Source organism: Colias philodice, chromosome 11, assembly GCF_061535455.1.
Source record: "Colias philodice isolate Cphi_HAF_F1 chromosome 11, ilColPhil1 Martin Lab GWU primary, whole genome shotgun sequence".
NCBI lineage: Eukaryota > Metazoa > Arthropoda > Insecta > Lepidoptera > Pieridae > Colias > Colias philodice.
The window spans coordinates 4,726,271-4,743,507 of NC_143096.1; the positions used below are offsets into that span (position 1 = coordinate 4,726,271).

Consider the following 17,237-nt stretch of genomic DNA (forward strand, 5'->3'; position numbering starts at 1 on the left):
ACTCACTAAAACATGGAAGAAGCATTTCACTACCGTATACCGTAATGATACAATAGAAGTTTAAGAAAATATATGACTCAATTTTTTTAAATATTATTGTCGGTATATTTTGTTAATTAACAACAATTGTTAATTAAAAGTAATTTGTATGTAGATAATATTTAATATCATAATAAGAATGTTATTGAAAGTCGAAAGATATGCAAGTGAAACGGGAGCTATAAGTTTAGATGGCATGCGATCAAACCGTGCATTGTGAGATTCGATAATATTTTATTAATATTATTGGTGGGACAATTTTTGGTTATGTTTATTAAAATGTAGCGAAATGCAACTTCAGCTGTATGACAATGTTTGTGACATATCAAAACCGTGCCACACTCAAACATTCATTCAAGCACATTCGCTTACTGCGTCATTTTAGAGGATTCATACTTATCACAATGCCATAATTATTATAGACATTTGCTTGTTAGTGAGGATAATTTCTGAACAACAACAACTATTTTATATTGTGATTATTATTGTAGGTCACATCTATTAACACAGACATTAAGTATATAAGCAAACATCTACTTAATTTCGATACCGAACGAAAGAGACACCTTTTAGTACTCTGCTATTTATATAAATGCATCTCTTTGTGTTGGTAAATATCATCATTTGCGACACAACGAGAAAAATACCGTATAATTGTTCTACGAGGAAAGGTTACATTGAATCATGAAAATATTACAATTTCATATGAGGAAGTTAACACATGTTCTAAATATAATTCTGTGGTTTTATTCTAAACATTCAGATTTCAGACACATCTACAATCGAAGTGAATACTGCAAATTCCAAACACAATTGATCGTCATTATTATAATATTTTATTTTGATTTTTTTTTTCAAGTACGTTTGGAAATTAAAGACTTCTACCAAACCGTGACCCAAACAGGCTCAATATTTTCTTATACATTTATTTATTCACGTTATAAAGAACGACAAATTTTCTAACATCAATTTTCAAAGTACCCGCCCAATTTTATTTTCTTCAATAAATAGCTCCCACATTCCCTTGAAATCTTCAATTTCCAAATAGATTCTCGAAGCATCCAGAATCACATATAAGCCCAGAATGTTCTAGAATCAACGGTATTTTTCCACAGAACGCCATCACGTGAGTCTACAGGGCAATCTTCCACACGACGAGTGCCACCGTCTCTTGCATTGGTTCGATTCTGCATCCGATAGTTCCGCGGTTGACATCGTTCTTGAACCACAGTCGCCTAATTCTGGAATGTTCCAAAGTTCCATAATAAATTGTTTGATAGATACTATGATGTTACATACTAGATGAGAAATTAGATGCTACAAGTACAATAATCTTATATTATACATATATTTTATGGTCAATTTTAATTGACAAAAATTAATAATTACAGGCAATAAGCAATCATCGCTTATATTATACAAGCTTTTCTTAACAAATTAAGAGGTTGGTGTTATAGAATAATGCCGACCGGAATTTTATTTAGATTAGTATATATAGACAATATCTGTTCCGAATAATAGAAATTTAATAACAATAAAAAATAGGTTAAAAATTAGACTGTTCATTTATATCTTTCCTGTGTTAACATTTTAAGTTAAGGCCAATTTCAATTAAAACTTCAGTGTCAAGTTTTACTAAACATAAACAAGTCTATAAGTAATAATATCGTGAGATACTAGTATAAAATTAATTTGTCTATATTAATCTCAAAACGATACCAAAGTTAGCGATAAATTGGAATACTGGCAGGTAATCTACAGCACGCAATCACACGTGTTAAATATCAACAAAACTATTATAGGAAATTGTTAGTAAATGGATATTATATTTAGGGTTGCCAACTTTATGAGATATGAAATAATATGGAATATGTTTTCTTTTTGATCAGTATAAATGATTTATTAGTTTCCAATGCATAAAAATAAAACGCTGATGATATTTTTAATTATTATAATATGAATTAATGGATTGTTAAATTAACGAGATGGGTAGGATAGTAACGATAACAGACTCAATTCTCGTAATAAGCTCACTATCGATATTTCAGATAAATATCAAGAATATTAATTTTTATTAATTGATATCATATCTCAAAATTTCATTTTTACAACAATCTTTATAAATTTATCAATATTCATTATTTTATTTCCACTAGTCTCTTTTACATAGACTATTTATTATATAAATAATCAATTGGCAACCCTATTATAATGGCTACAGCTTGCGTCACATTATAATTAGCTTTATCGTGGAAGAGCTAAGGATATTGCGTTAAGGCAAACTTCCACTCATTCTACGAACCTAACTTAACGAGCAAATTCTAGCGCGCACCCGACCGATTATCGGTAACTCGTCGGAATCTGCAAATACATTCACAATACATACATTTTTACACATTATTTCTAATGCAAAAAATCCCATTTACTACCAAAATTTAATGGTTATAATTATATCAATTTTATACATGAATAAGACTTAGAATATGAATGAATGAATTAACAAATATGTCAATAAGAATATTAGTTATTGTCAAGTTTATATACAAGAGAAAACCGACATAATTTTGAATTTAATGGAGTCAATTATACTTCCATCACAGCTCTCATAGCAAGCATACACATTTCAATTTAACGTAAAGGTTAATGTCTATTTAATCACTATGTTAATCAATATCCTAAACTAGCTGTGCTCGCAATTTCATTCCAAATGTTATTATGTAACTCTTTTTGATAATAATAGGCCATCTACAACACCATAATATTTTATAATTTATTACATAATTCGAAACAGTAGTTCCCGAAATTATAGTATTCAACCATAAGAAGCACACCTGTTACTTTTAAAATATGATTCAGACTACTTCGAACTGACACAGAGCTGATCAACTGTTTTCGCGTAAATATTTATCATCACCAATTTTAACGTTTTTAACATTGACATAAACAAGGAGACCATTGTAAACTCTGCCTACAAATCGTAGGCAGAGTTTTGTTTCGGACAATTTTTGAGTGTGATTGTGAGTCTACGTACGTGTTTATTACGTCACGATACATACGTTTTTTAATATTATTTTAGGAAAGTAGGGTAGTCTATACTAATATTATAAAGAGGAAAGGTTTGTATGTATGTATGTATGGTTTTCACGCATAAACTATTGGACCGATTTTGATGAAATTTGGCACAGATAATCTTTAGACCCTGAGAAAGAACATAGGCTAACTTTTATTGCGAAATATGTACCACGGGCGAAGCCGGGGCGGACCGCTAGTGTTTTTATAAACAACGTTCACAGTTTTTCTGGAGTATATTTAGTATCAGCATTGCACCCGTGCGAAGCCGGGGCGGGTCGCTAGTAAAATATATATTTACATACCATGCCTCAAGTCCCTTTCAGTGAAGTATTCTTGTGCTGACGCATAGTGTCTCTCAACTAAGTATGGTATCACTGTAGAGTTGTGGAGTTCGTCTGAACGCCGAGATCGTGGGCTTACTATCTTCTCTCCAGGCTGTAATGGCGGGATTGCACGCACCCAGCTGAAAGAGATTTGACCATTTTTGGCACATTCAGTTGTAGACATAATGTTTGTTATTTTCTTAGGTAAGATTGTTAAAGATGGTAAAAACATTGCCTATCTGTTCCTTCATCTACTTCATTTATTCTCTCTTTGATTAGACTTATAAAACTGATTCCTGCCTCATGGCACCGAACGCTTCATATGGCGCGTCCGCTTGCAGCAGTACCTTTTCCGATTTCCATCTACTGTGCTGAGCCCGTTGCTTCTTACTACTCCTAACAGATTCGACACCTTAAAGGAAAAGTGTGTAACTCACTAGTGTATTCGTATCTCATCCACCGTGGGCCTGAGCAGCATATGCTCAAACAGCATTATATATACAGCAACTTTAGCCTATAATTTAGCTTATACTCACTCATGTCTCCGTATCTCGTCCACCGTGGGCCTCAGTACTGGGTCCCGCTGCAGCATGTGAGCGAGCAGGCGGGCGAGCGGCGCGCCGACGTCGGGCGGCGGCGGCGCGGGCTCCGCGCGCCCGATCGCCGTCAGCAGCCGGTACACGTTGTCGCCCTCGAACGGGTACCGCCCTGTTGTCATGTTGTATCTGAATTTTAGTCAGAGACGTTAAACATACTGCGGTTACGTGATATAACGCGATGTGATCGGGCTAAATATTGGCATAAATAGGCAAGAAATATGCGTTCTGCAATGTTAATAATAATAATAGATGGGCATTTCTCCGCAACTCGACGTCAAGCGCCTATTTTGCGTGAGAGAGGGAGGTGGGGGAAACCAGCTAAAACTGAAACCACCCGAGCTCCTCCATCTGCAATGTTATATAGCCAATCTATATATCATCACAGAATGCATAATTCATTGTCGTTAATGTCTGTAAATGTTTAATTTTGAGTGCGTCTTTAATCAGTAACTATTTAAGCTACCTCTATATGAATAAGACAATAAAAATAAAAATTTCGAAGAATAAAACAACAAAACAAAGATGCTCCTTGAGTGAAAGTTTTGAATGCTTTTTTTTATAAATATAACAGCTATTGTTATAAGTTTTGCCCTGATCATAGTCATCAGATTTAATTCTTGAAGGACAATTATAGATTGTTAATTACACCAATCTACATATTATGCCATATGACATACAGCAAATTATAAATTCTTAATTGTACGTTGTACTTTAAAAATCAAATTCCATGATAAAAAAAATATAAGTAAAAACATAATTTTACAAAATATAGAGTTCTTTATATTTAAATGAATTACATATAATATTTTAAATATATCACATAAACAGGGAAAATTTACTGTTGCTTCAGAATAATATCAAAATTTAAATTAGTTCAAGGAAAAACCACAATAATTTATATAAATTAATTAATTTTATGATGACACATTATCCACATAATAAATATATTATTTAAGTATATATATAATAAACTTAATGAAATAATGTTTAATGCCTCTTCTTAAAAATGTACAATTGTGGTATTTAGACAAAAATATATTATAATTATTATTGTTGAACCCCCTACTAAAGTATAGATAAGATAGTCAATTGATAGGATTAGCAACATCACTTTTAAGCAAACATAAGATATTTCCAACCTACATTTAAATTACAATATGCGTTACAGTTCCCAATACACAATTTAAACTTGAATTTTTATCAGGCGCTGTCATTACAGACAATAATGTGCATTATTCACATTCAGTGCATTGTTATTGAACAAGATTTAAATAGAACACTACATAACAGATTGGTTATCTTTATGAAAATGTATGCACATAAGTAATATGACTTACAATGTAACACCGCTGCTCCAGATATCTACTTTAATTCCTGAGAATGTTTCCGCTCCATTAGCAATTTCTGGAGGTTGGAAGGCAGGTGAGCCCTGGCCAGTATAGCATGTGTCTATCGGTGAAAACATATCCAATGCCTGAAAAAATTAACTAGTAACCTCATATGCTCAATCTATACTAATATTATAAAGCTGAAAAGTTTGTTTGTTTGAACGCGCTAATCTCGGGAACTACTGGTCCGATTTGAAAAATTCTTTTGGTGTTAGGTAGCCCATTTATTGAGGAAGGCTATAGGCTATATTATATCATCACGCTAAGACCAACAGGAGTAGGGCCACGCGGGTGAAACCGCGCGGCACAGCTAGTGGATTATAATTACGATTCTAGATTGAATAAAAATTGCTGACAAAATGCTAACAAGCTCACGTTGCAGTTTTTAGACATGATGATTTTATTTGATATTCTTGTAACATGTGAATTTTGACATCATCATGTGATATTCAAAGTGAATATGCACATATTGTGTAAGGCATTTGTTTACTTGTAAAAGAAACAATTTTTGGCACCGAGACATTGCAAATATCACAACCAAAATCTAGTATGAAATATTTTAAACAATATAAACAACTGAAGACAAAGGATTTTTAAGAGAGTCAGTAACAAGTATTGCATTCAGGTTAATGCCCCACATGACTCAGCAGAAGACTGAATCACATTACAGCATCATACATTACCACAAGTTTATATGATCATATTAAGATACAATGCACCTATTTTCTTTACACATATTAAGCTATTTACATAGAAATCTAACCTAATTATTTAACTTCATATCAGTTTAGTGAAACAGTTGGAAATTTTTACTATTGAAAATAACATTGGGCACTCATTTTATTGCTGGATAGCAATTTCTCTTAAAATTTAATTAGCCCTATTGCCTTAAAAATGTTCTTGTTGTAGGAAAATCAGCCTTTATCTTTAAATGTTCATGCAATATACCTACAAGATCATATGAATCCGTAGATTGATATTGTGTGAACATTTAATAAACCAAGATTTGTAATGAGTTTAGATAATTGTTACAACTCACCTCTGCAACTCCGAAATCTGTAATTTTTAAGGTTTGATCTAGAGTCAAAAGAAGATTGCCTGGTTTAATATCCTTGTGCACCACACCTTGCCCATGTAAATATTCTAAACCATCTAGTAGCTGGGTGAAGTAGTCATGTGCCTGATGCTGAGGAAACTTCTTACCAGGACTTGATTCTAACATATCCTTAAAGAAAACATGATTTTGTCATAAATATCAAACAACTAAGAAAATAAACATATAAATTTTGATTCTGAAAAATACTTACTTGAAGTACACCTACACAAAATTCCATAACTAGGTACATTTTTTGCTTCTCATCATTATACATAACATCGACTAGTTCTATCACATTTTTATGCCTAAGTATTCGTAATAATTGAATCTCTCTCTGTACATTTTGTTCTCCATTTGGAATTCTCCTCAACTTTCGTTTTTTTAATATTTTAACGGCTCGCCTACACAAAGTCTCCGAGTCTAGCATCTCTTTAACTTTTCCATAAGAACCTTCTCCTAATACATCACCCATTACATATTTCCCTACCATTTTGCATTTTTTCTTTTTGCTTCTATAAATTATATCTGCACTATCAACCCTATGAAAAAATAGGTTAGTTTGGTCTAAATTAAGATCTAAATCATCAATTTGATCGTCGTCCAGCCAGGTCACGGATAGTGGTTCTGGGCTGCCCTCCAAAAGTAAATTATCCTCACTTTCCTGAGGTGCAATGATATTTGACACTTCATATTCCACATTTTCAGCATCTGGAAGACTTTCACTGCTACTGATTTTCCTGCACATTCTTGGATCCATTATCTATCACAACAACTCATTTGGAAAACTGTTCGTAAATTTATATAGTTGTGAACTGAACGCTTTATGCTGCGTCAGATATTTTATATTATGTAAATTTACACATCTCACAAAATATATATGTTATCGTCCTCAATGGACGCGTTATAACTTTACAAACTAACTTTAAAAACTGCGTTGAAATAAAGGTAAATAAATTACGAATCCATTAAAAATAAAAATTGAAGCAGCATTGAAATAACAGATAACAGATAATTTATGCTCGAAAGACTATAGACTATAAACAAAAGTCAAACCACAGAGTAGTAGTAGAAACGTCAAAACCATGGAATTAAAACCGAAAGAAACTGTTTGTGGTTACTACGTGCTAGGTACCTAGAATATGTGAGCTCACCAAACTTGGCCCCCGCAATTTTTTTTCAAGCTATTGCATAACTTTTATCTCAGACTTTGAGCGCGTCGACCGAATGTAAAAATTCCGTAACGAAAAAACCTAATAACCCCCACTCCAACCAACGAGTTACTAGATGCTATGCAATAGCTTTACCGCGGCAGTCCTCGAGTACCACACGTATTTTTTTCTTTTATTTTGATGTGAAACATCTATAGGCTCACTTGTAAACCGAATTGTTGACGTGGCGACGCTTGCCATGGCGACGGGTCGCCACGCTATACACATCTATAGGCTCACTTGTAAACCGAACGATGTTTCACATCTGCCAGGCGTCCCATGACGGCTCACATTTTTTTGAATTTATATTAGTTTTAAACATATATGTATAGAAAAGCTATGAAAAAGCTTAAAAAATTTTGTGGGGGCCAAGTTTGGTGAGCTGAAAATGTGGCGGGTGGTGAAATTCGGAAGTAACGTAGGAAATTATTGAAGGGAAACTTCTTTATCGGGGTTGGAAAAAAATTTAGTGTAACGTTTTTTTCGCGTGACATTTTTCCGTTACGCGCCATCTTTTTCCCCTACCACGTGTGATTCGACGTATTTCTATAAAGTTACATATAGTAAATATTTTTTTTTTAAATAAGGCCATAAAGAAGTTTCACTTCTTACGTGTGTACACCAGTCTTAGATCATCTCATCTAAGACACCAGTATATACACGCACACCTTTTTTTAATTTATATAATAAACAAAAAAAACAATAATTGAATATAAAAAAGTATAGCGAAAAAGAACAAACGTCGAACAAACGATTTTTATGTACATACAAAATTAATATAAAATTTTTGCTTGCCAACTTCAATGAACTCCGATCGTGTATGTCCAGCCGAACTGTCATAAGTATAGACAACGTTAAAACCTGTGGTTAAAACTATAAAAAATATCGTTGGAAAGTACGAGTTCTCACTTCTCGTTATAATTCGTTATTCAAAATTCTAATCCAAGAAATAGAAATTAATAGAAATTAATCTTACTAAATAATAATTATTAAAAATTGTACATAGGTACGAAGTCGTAGAAATGTGTTGCATACTTTGTAATAAGAAATACAATCCATAATTATTAAAGTTTAAATAATTGAATGCTGTAGTTTTGTTCGCCCCTTACCATGGCTTCCGCATTAAGGTAAGAAATATCCTCATTATTTACAGCATCAGTATGGAAATATTCGGATTTTAATAAGTTTCTAACATTTAGAGTACAGTGAAATAATCTTAAGACAAATGATCATATTGTCGAACAATGAAATGCAAGCGTTTTTAATCGACGCCTGCGGCAACGACTATTCTAGTTTACTGAAGAATCTACCGCCATTGTCGTAAGTTCACAAAATAAGTGTTATGGCCTATTATTTACTACATGCAAGGATATTATTGTTCTGTCCAAGCTCATTTGTTTTGGTTGACGTTTTAATCTGTGACTAAATTGATATAGCAGAATAGGCTTATAAGATTTATAGGTACGTAAAGCTGGCGATGAAAAATTAGCGAAATTAAAAAAAAACAACACCAGAATTTGTTGCTTATTTGTTGCTAATTAGTTGCTATAATGACGATTTTGTTGCTCAACCCGTTCGCTGAAAATCAGCAACAGTTCTAGCTTAACGTTAAGGTAGCGTGCAGAAATCGGAAAAAGGGATGGATCGTTGCAAAAATGCAGATGAATTTGTTGCTAATTTGTTGCTGCATAAAAACAGTGAATATTTTGAATTTTTTTCATTGGCGCCAAAAATAACACTGGCCACGTCAACTTAATTGTCGATTTTCGGTAGTGAAACATAAAAAAAAATTTGTTGCTCCTCACATCGTTCACTGGCACAGTGTACAGAGCCAGCAACAAAATAGAAACCGGAAGTAGAGTTAATTTTGAAACCGGTTTGCTAGAAAATCGTCCACGCCAGCTTAACTGTCGATTTTCGGTAGTGAAACATAAAAAAAAAATTTGTTGCTCCTCACATCGTTCACCGGCACAGTGTACAGAGCCAGCAACAAAATAGAAACCGGAAGTAGAGTTAATTTTGAAACCGGTTTGCTAGAAAATCGTCCACGTCAGCTTAACTGTCGATTTGCGGTAGTGAAACATAAAAAAAAAATTTGTTGCTCCTCACATCGTTCACCGGCACAGTGTACAGAGCCAGCAACAAAATAGAAACCGGAAGTAGAGTTAATTTTGAAACCGGTTTGCTAGAAAATCGTCCACGCCAGCTTAACTGTCGATTTTAGGGAGTGAAACATAAAAAAAAATTTGTTGCTCCTCACAGCCTTCACTGACACAGTGTACAGAGCCAGCAACAAAATAGAAACCGGAAGTAGAGTTAATTTTGAAACCGGTTTGCAAGAAAATCGTCCACGCCAGCTTAACTGTCGATTTTCGGTAGTGAAACATAAAAAAAAATTTGTTGCTCCTCACATCGTTCACTGGCAAAGTGTACAGAGCCAGCAACAAAATAGAAACCGGAAGTAGAGTTAATTTTGAAACCGGTTTGCTAGAAAATCGTCCACGCCAGTTTAACTGTCGATTTTCGGTAGTGAAACATAAAAAAATAATTTGTTGCTCCTCACATCGTTCACTGGCACAGTGTACAGAGCCAGCAACAAAATAGAAACCGGAAGTAGAGTTAATTTTGAAACCGGTTTGCTAGAAAATCGTCCACGCCAGCTTAACTGTCGATTTTCGGTAGTGAAACATAAAAAAAAATTTGTTGCTCCTCACATCGTTCATCGGCACAGTGTACAGAGCCAGCAACAAAATAGAAACCGGAAGTAGAGTTAATTTTGAAACCGGTTTGCTAGAAAATCGTCCACGCCAGCTTAACTGTCGATTTTCAGTAGTGAAACATAAAAAAAAATTTGTTGCTCCTCACATCGTTCACCGGCACAGTGTACAGAGCCAGCAACAAAATAGAAACCGGAAGTAGAGTTAATTTTGAAACCGGTTTTCTAGAAAATCGTCCACGCCAGCTTAACTGTCGATTTTAGGGAGTGAAACATAAAAAAAAATTTGTTGCTCCTCACAGCCTTCACTGACACAGTGTACAGAGCCAGCAACAAAATAGAAACCGGAGGTAGAGTTAATTTTGAAACCGGTTTGCTAGAAAATCGTCCACGCCAGCTTAACTGTCGATTTTCGGTAGTGAAACATAAAAAAAAATTTGTTGCTCCTCATATCGTTCACTGGCACAGTGTACAGAGCCAGCAACAAAATAGAAACCGGAGGTAGAGTTAATTTTGAAACCGGTTTGCTAGAAAATCGTCCACGCCAGCTTAACTGTCAATTTTCGGTAGTGAAACATAAAAAAAAATTTGTTGCTCCTCACATCGTTCACCGGCACATAGTACAGAGCCAGCAACAAAATAGAAACCGGAAGTAGAGTTAATTTTGAAACCGGTTTGCTAGAATATCGTCCACGGCAGCTTAACTGTCGATTTTCGGTAGTAAAACATAAAAAAATAATTTGTTGCTCCTCAAATCGTTCACTGGCACAGTGTACAGAGCCAGCAACAAAATAGAAACCGGAAGTAGAGTTAATTTTGAAACCGGTTTGCTAGAAAATCGTCCACGCCAGCTTAACTGTCGATTTTCGGTAGTGAAACATAAAAAAAAAATTTGTTGCTCCTCACATCGTTCACTGGCATAGTGTACAGAGCCAGCAACAAAATAGAAACCGGAAGTAGAGTTAATTTTGAAACCGGTTTGCTAGAAAATCGTCCACGCCAGCTTAACTGTCGATTTTCGGTAGTGAAACATAAAAAAAAAATTTGTTGCTCCACACATTGTTCACCGGCACAGTGTACAGAGCCAGCAACAAAATAGAAACCAGAAGTAGAGTTAATTTTGAAACCGGTTTGCTAGAAAATCGTCCACGCCAGCTTAACTGTCGATTTTCGGTAGTGAAACATAAAAATAAATTTGTTGCTCCTCACATCGTTCACCGGCACAGTGTACAGAGCCAGCAACAAAATAGAAACCGGAGGTAGAGTTAATTTTGAAACCGGTTTGCAAGAAAATCGTCCACGCCAGCTTAACTGTCGATTTTCGGTAGTGAAACATAAAAAAAAATTTGTTGCTCCTCACATCGTTCACTGGCAAAGTGTACAGAGCCAGCAACAAAATAGAAACCGGAGGTAGAGTTAATTTTGAAACCGGTTTGCTAGAAAATCGTCCACGCCAGCTTAACTGTCGATTTTCGGTAGTAAAACATAAAAAAATAATTTGTTGCTCCTCAAATCGTTCACTGGCACAGTGTACAGAGCCAGCAACAAAATAGAAACCGGAAGTAGAGTTAATTTTGAAACCGGTTTGCTAGAAAATCGTCCACGCCAGCTTAACTGTCGATTTTCGGTAGTAAAACATAAAAAAATAATTTGTTGCTCCTCACATCGTTCACCAGCACAGTGTACAGAGCCAGCAACAAAATAGAAACCGGAGGTAGAGTAAATTTTGAAACCGATTTTCTAGCAAACCGGTTTCAAAATTAACTCTACTTCCGGTTTCTATTTTGTTGCTGGCTCTGTACACTGTGCCAGTGAACGATTTGAGGAGCAACAAATTATTTTTTTATGTTTTACTACCGAAAATCGACAGTTAAGCTGGCGTGGACGATTTTCTAGCAAACCGGTTTCAAAATTAACTCTACCTCCGGTTTCTATTTTGTTGCTGGCTCTGTACACTTTGCCAGTGAACGATGTGAGGAGCAACAAATTTTTTTTTATGTTTCACTACCGAAAATCGACAGTTAAGCTGGCGTGGACGATTTTCTTGCAAACCGGTTTCAAAATTAACTCTACCTCCGGTTTCTATTTTGTTGCTGGCTCTGTACACTGTGTCAGTGAAGGCTGTGAGGAGCAACAAATTTTTTTTTATGTTTCACTCCCTAAAATCGACAGTTAAGCTGGCGTGGACGATTTTCTAGCAAACCGGTTTCAAAATTAACTCTACTTCCGGTTTCTATTTTGTTGCTGGCTCTGTACACTGTGCCGGTGAACGATGTGAGGAGCAACAAATTTTTTTTTTATGTTTCACTACCGCAAATCGACAGTTAAGCTGGCGTGGACGATTTTCTAGCAAACCGGTTTCAAAATTAACTCTACTTCCGGTTTCTATTTTGTTGCTGGCTCTGTACACTGTGCCAGTGAACGATGTGAGGAGCAACAATTTTTTTTTATGTTTCACTACCGAAAATCGACAATTAAGTTGACGTGGCCAGTGTTATTTTTGGCGCCAATGAAAAAAATTCAAAATTTTCACTGTTTTTATGCAGCAACAAATTAGCAACAAATTCATCTGCATTTTTGCAACGATCCATCCCTTTTTCCGATTTCTGCACGCTACCTTAACGTTAAGCTAGAACTGTTGCTGATTTTCAGCGAACGGGTTGAGCAACAAAATCGTCATTATAGCAACTAATTAGCAACAAATAAGCAACAAATTCTGGTGTTGTTTTTTTTTAATTTCGCTAATTTTTCATCGCCAGCTTTACGTACCTAAGATTTATGAGTATTAAGTTCAATAAAATAAACAAATTGTATTCAGCAAAATATTTTATTGTAAACATCGAATAAAAACAACAGTAACTTTAGATCTCATACTACTCATTTTATTTACTTTTTGTACGTTTTGTTCATTTCTTTCTTGAGGATTGACAATCGAGTAAGGCAAGCATCACGCCACGCTCTACGCTCGGGCAATTTGTCGATGGGCACTAGTTTGTTCAATTGTTCACAGATATCATTAGCGCTGGTGCTTTGTGTCATACGCGGGATTTCCCCTGAAGTTTTGCTTACGTTGTAAATGGTCTCACCGTATCTAAAATAAGGAATTTAATATCAATAAACAGAAATCTCTTTACTGTCCTAAAAGCTAAGAAAACAAGAATATAATTTTCTGATGTGTAACATTTAAATAGGTACATTTTATCTACCGAACTTAATTTTTTTTCTAATTTTATACTTATTTATAAATAAACTGTATATATATTTTTGTAAGACCGTTATAATATTCTTAACAATACCTTTCAATATAGCTCTTCATTCCTTCAGCATTCAAATGTGCAGTTTCTAAAGATCCGAGGAACGCATAGCGCATACCCAAACCTTCCGATATAACTTTATCGATATCTTCTACATTTACGATACCATCGGAAACCAAACGCCATGCTTCGTTTAGAATTGCGTACCTAGAAGCAGAAATGATAGACTTATTATTTCACTGATAAAAGCCCAAATTCTGAAATAAAGATGCAGAAGCACCATGTCCTCATTAGACCCTTATCAAAGGAGTTGGTTTATGAAATTCTACTCGAATTATGTAGGAAAATTGTATTATTTATGTGGAGGTTTAAGACAGTAACGTCGTAGCACAAGGCATTCTTTTCTGTATATCATGAAAGTTAAACTTAAAAAATAAATTACTAACTGAATGCGGTTAAGAACAAAACCATCGATTTCTCTTGACAGCAAAACGGGCTCTTGACCAATTTCTAACATAATTTCCTTTGTCTTCTTTGCAACTTCTGGTTTCGTCCACGGAGCGGGTACAATCTCCACCAAGGGAACGTAGTAAGGGGGATTCACGGGGTGAGATACGATGATCTGTTGGTAATTAAAAAAAATATTATGGTTTAGATTACCTATATTCTGAGTAGAAAACCTAAAAAATGTCTATGTATACTCATCATCATCATCCTATGATTAATGCCATTAAAACTATAAAGTAAAGGCTTGTATTTTTTATTAATAACGTACCTGCGATTTGTGCTTCAAGTTCTCTGAGAAGTGTGAAGGCAGTATGCAGCTTGTAGAACTGGATAGGATGGTTTTGTCATCAACTACTTTATCCAAATCAACGTAAAGCTTCTTTTTGAGGTCCAAATTTTCAGGTACACATTCTTGTACGAACACGGCGCCTTTAACCACAGACGCTAAATCCGATGAACCTGTTGATTATGATTTTGGTTTATAATTTCAATTAAGAATATTTTTAACTTTTCGCAACTTTCATGATTGCTTTTGCCACATTCCTACTCGAGCGTTTAGTTAAAAAAATATTTGGTTGGTGTACATTTAATTACATACTCATCAATTATAGTTTTAATTGCATTAATATACTTTACCTTTGATACACTGATACTGTTGGTCCGCATTAAATGTACCGCGAAGTAGACCGTCTTTCTCCAATGTTTTCAACTGGACTTTGATATCGGCTAAGGCATCGGAAACTTGTTTGGGAATAATATCAAATATTGTGACTTGGTACCCAACTGACGCAAATAGCATCGCCCATGATCTTCCAATTAAACCACTGAAATCATTACATCAATAATATTTGTATTAGTGTTTATGATTGTAGCAAATAAAATTCCTTTACGTATGTAGGAATCATATTATTGTCTATATAACATGTATCTACATTAGCAATCTATATAATTAATTCACTTAATAAACATTAAGAAATGTGTAGCTGTACGAGATACGTAGACAAATTTCAATCAGGTTGAATGAAAAAATTAACTACCTTATATATGACTTTTTAATCGAAGAAAAAAAGGTTCTCGTCCTTGATTAAATTGAATTTTTTTAATGAACATAATTGACTCAATATTAAGAATTGTAAATCACATACTATACGTAATTCAAACTAAAGAGAAAACATCGTTGGCGTGGATACTTATCTCAGTAACTTATATTATGCTATATTTATGACTATTTCATAATCACAATCACAATATAATATTACCGTGATATGGGACTGTTTTCATTTGCAAAAGTAAACAATAGCTACGTGTTGTTTTAAAAATATCTCAATATAAAATGTCAATTATTATCATACGCATAACAAATTCGGTTTTGCAAACTTTCACTTATTAAGTATGTTAATGTTTTATGTAATCTCAAATATCGATCACTGAGTTGCCGCAACGCAACGTACCTACGAATGTCGTTAGTCGAGCTAGGCTTCGGCCTGAATTCACAGCTCTCATGTTGGAAATAAAAAAAAAACACTTTCCCATGGAAATTTGTCGTACAAAGTTGTGTTTTTTTTCGTAATATGGGAAGTAGTTATATATACCTAAACAAATGTATTTCTCATTCTCCATCAAGGTAGCCGTTCTGTTGACTGGAATTAATGCTTATCACTAATTACTTATGTACTTGTTCATTTGATAACGAGTTATTTTGCTATGTGCTCAAGAAAATATATTGAAAATTCTCTGCAGTAAATGAAAATATCCGATGTAATTAAAATAAAATTACAAGAGATATTCAATGATCGCACTGCTTTCAATAAATAATTTTTGTTCACATATAAATGCAGAGAAAGAAAATAAAAATAAGAAAGCCGCCCTTTATGCCGAAGTTTGATTTTTTTTTTATTTGTTTTCATACCAAGTAGTGTTCATTGAAGAATTAAGGGCCAAAGGTTGTAGAAATAAACCACGATCATATATCAGGTTTTTGTTAACAATGAATATAAGTACATAGTTATAATGCACATGCGATTAAGGTCATTCTAATGTTTATTGTTTGCATTGACATTTGACATTAATTGGAGTTAGTGGCTAATCTCAAAGAATCAATAATACTAATATGTACCTATTATGTTTGAACAGCAACTTAAATAATATGTCAGAGAAAAAGGAGATATTTATTATAGCTTTATTTTTATTGGAGCTTGATATTCTCACTTGCATTGCAATGTTGAATGTACCAAAGTAATTTTACATAAATACGAATAACAGAGTAATTAACGATTTCTGTAAAAACTATACTAAAGAAAACATAAAGATTGCAATTAGTTAGTTTGAAATGCCGGCATTCTTATGTAATCGTATAGCATCAATATGTTTTTAACCTTGAATTATCGTAAATAGTGTTTATGTTTTTTGTAATTCCTTTTAATAAAAATCATAACATAGCTTAGGTACCTAAAATTATTTGCATCCTCGTAAATTTTACATTGTCTAAAGTGTATCAGTATATTTTTAATTTGAAGAGATTTTTTAATAAATATGATAATAGTTAAATACCTAAGAGATGAGATGAGAACGAAAGAAGAATTTATTTGGAAATTTAAAATATCCTGTCGGTTACTTCAGAATATTTTATCTATTTAAAATATTATGAAGATATATTTACTGACCTCCCAACGATCCCAACTTTCTCAGACTTGAAATTTGGCGCCATATTAATGTTCCACGGTACACGGTATGCGACCACAAATATTCTTGAGCGAATGGCGTCTTTCGACGTAGGTCGTTCTAAAATAAAACTGCCGCTTACCAGTTATCAGCTCCACTGATGTTACATACAGTTTATGTCAACCGTTACAATGCTGTCCAATATGTAATTTACATTCTGGATATAGAAAAGATTTACATTATTTGCCATATAAGTAATATATCCTATAGTCTTGTAGTACTTATACCGTATAAGTAACAATATGATATTTCCACGCAATAAGTTTGCCGTCCAAAATGTAATAAAAAAGGAAAATGCAAGATATTTGCAGTTT

The 17,237-nt window shown here is 34.0% G+C and overlaps 2 protein-coding genes across 2 annotated transcripts; both read right to left on the minus strand.

Annotated features, from left to right (window-relative positions):
* Window positions 1-1,108: 1,108 nt before the first annotated feature.
* On the minus strand, window positions 1,109-7,536 carry Lkb1 (Lkb1/serine/threonine kinase 11). Its single transcript, XM_089700709.1, has 6 exons — window positions 6,729-7,536; window positions 6,461-6,646; window positions 5,371-5,507; window positions 3,971-4,159; window positions 3,414-3,574; window positions 1,109-1,280 (listed from the first exon to the last, which is right to left on the minus strand). Exons 1-6 carry the CDS (start codon window positions 7,272-7,274, stop codon window positions 1,162-1,164), a joined length of 1,338 nt encoding a protein of 445 aa, XP_089556835.1. The 5' UTR covers window positions 7,275-7,536; the 3' UTR covers window positions 1,109-1,161.
* A 5,713-nt stretch (window positions 7,537-13,249) lies between these two features.
* On the minus strand, window positions 13,250-17,021 carry Had1 (beta Hydroxy acid dehydrogenase 1). The gene is made up of 6 exons (XM_089700712.1): window positions 16,866-17,021; window positions 14,839-15,026; window positions 14,471-14,661; window positions 14,142-14,317; window positions 13,738-13,902; window positions 13,250-13,532 (listed from the first exon to the last, which is right to left on the minus strand). The coding sequence occupies exons 1-6, from the start codon at window positions 16,907-16,909 to the stop codon at window positions 13,328-13,330; spliced, it is 969 nt and encodes a 322-aa protein (XP_089556838.1). The 5' UTR covers window positions 16,910-17,021; the 3' UTR covers window positions 13,250-13,327.
* Window positions 17,022-17,237: the final 216 nt, after the last annotated feature.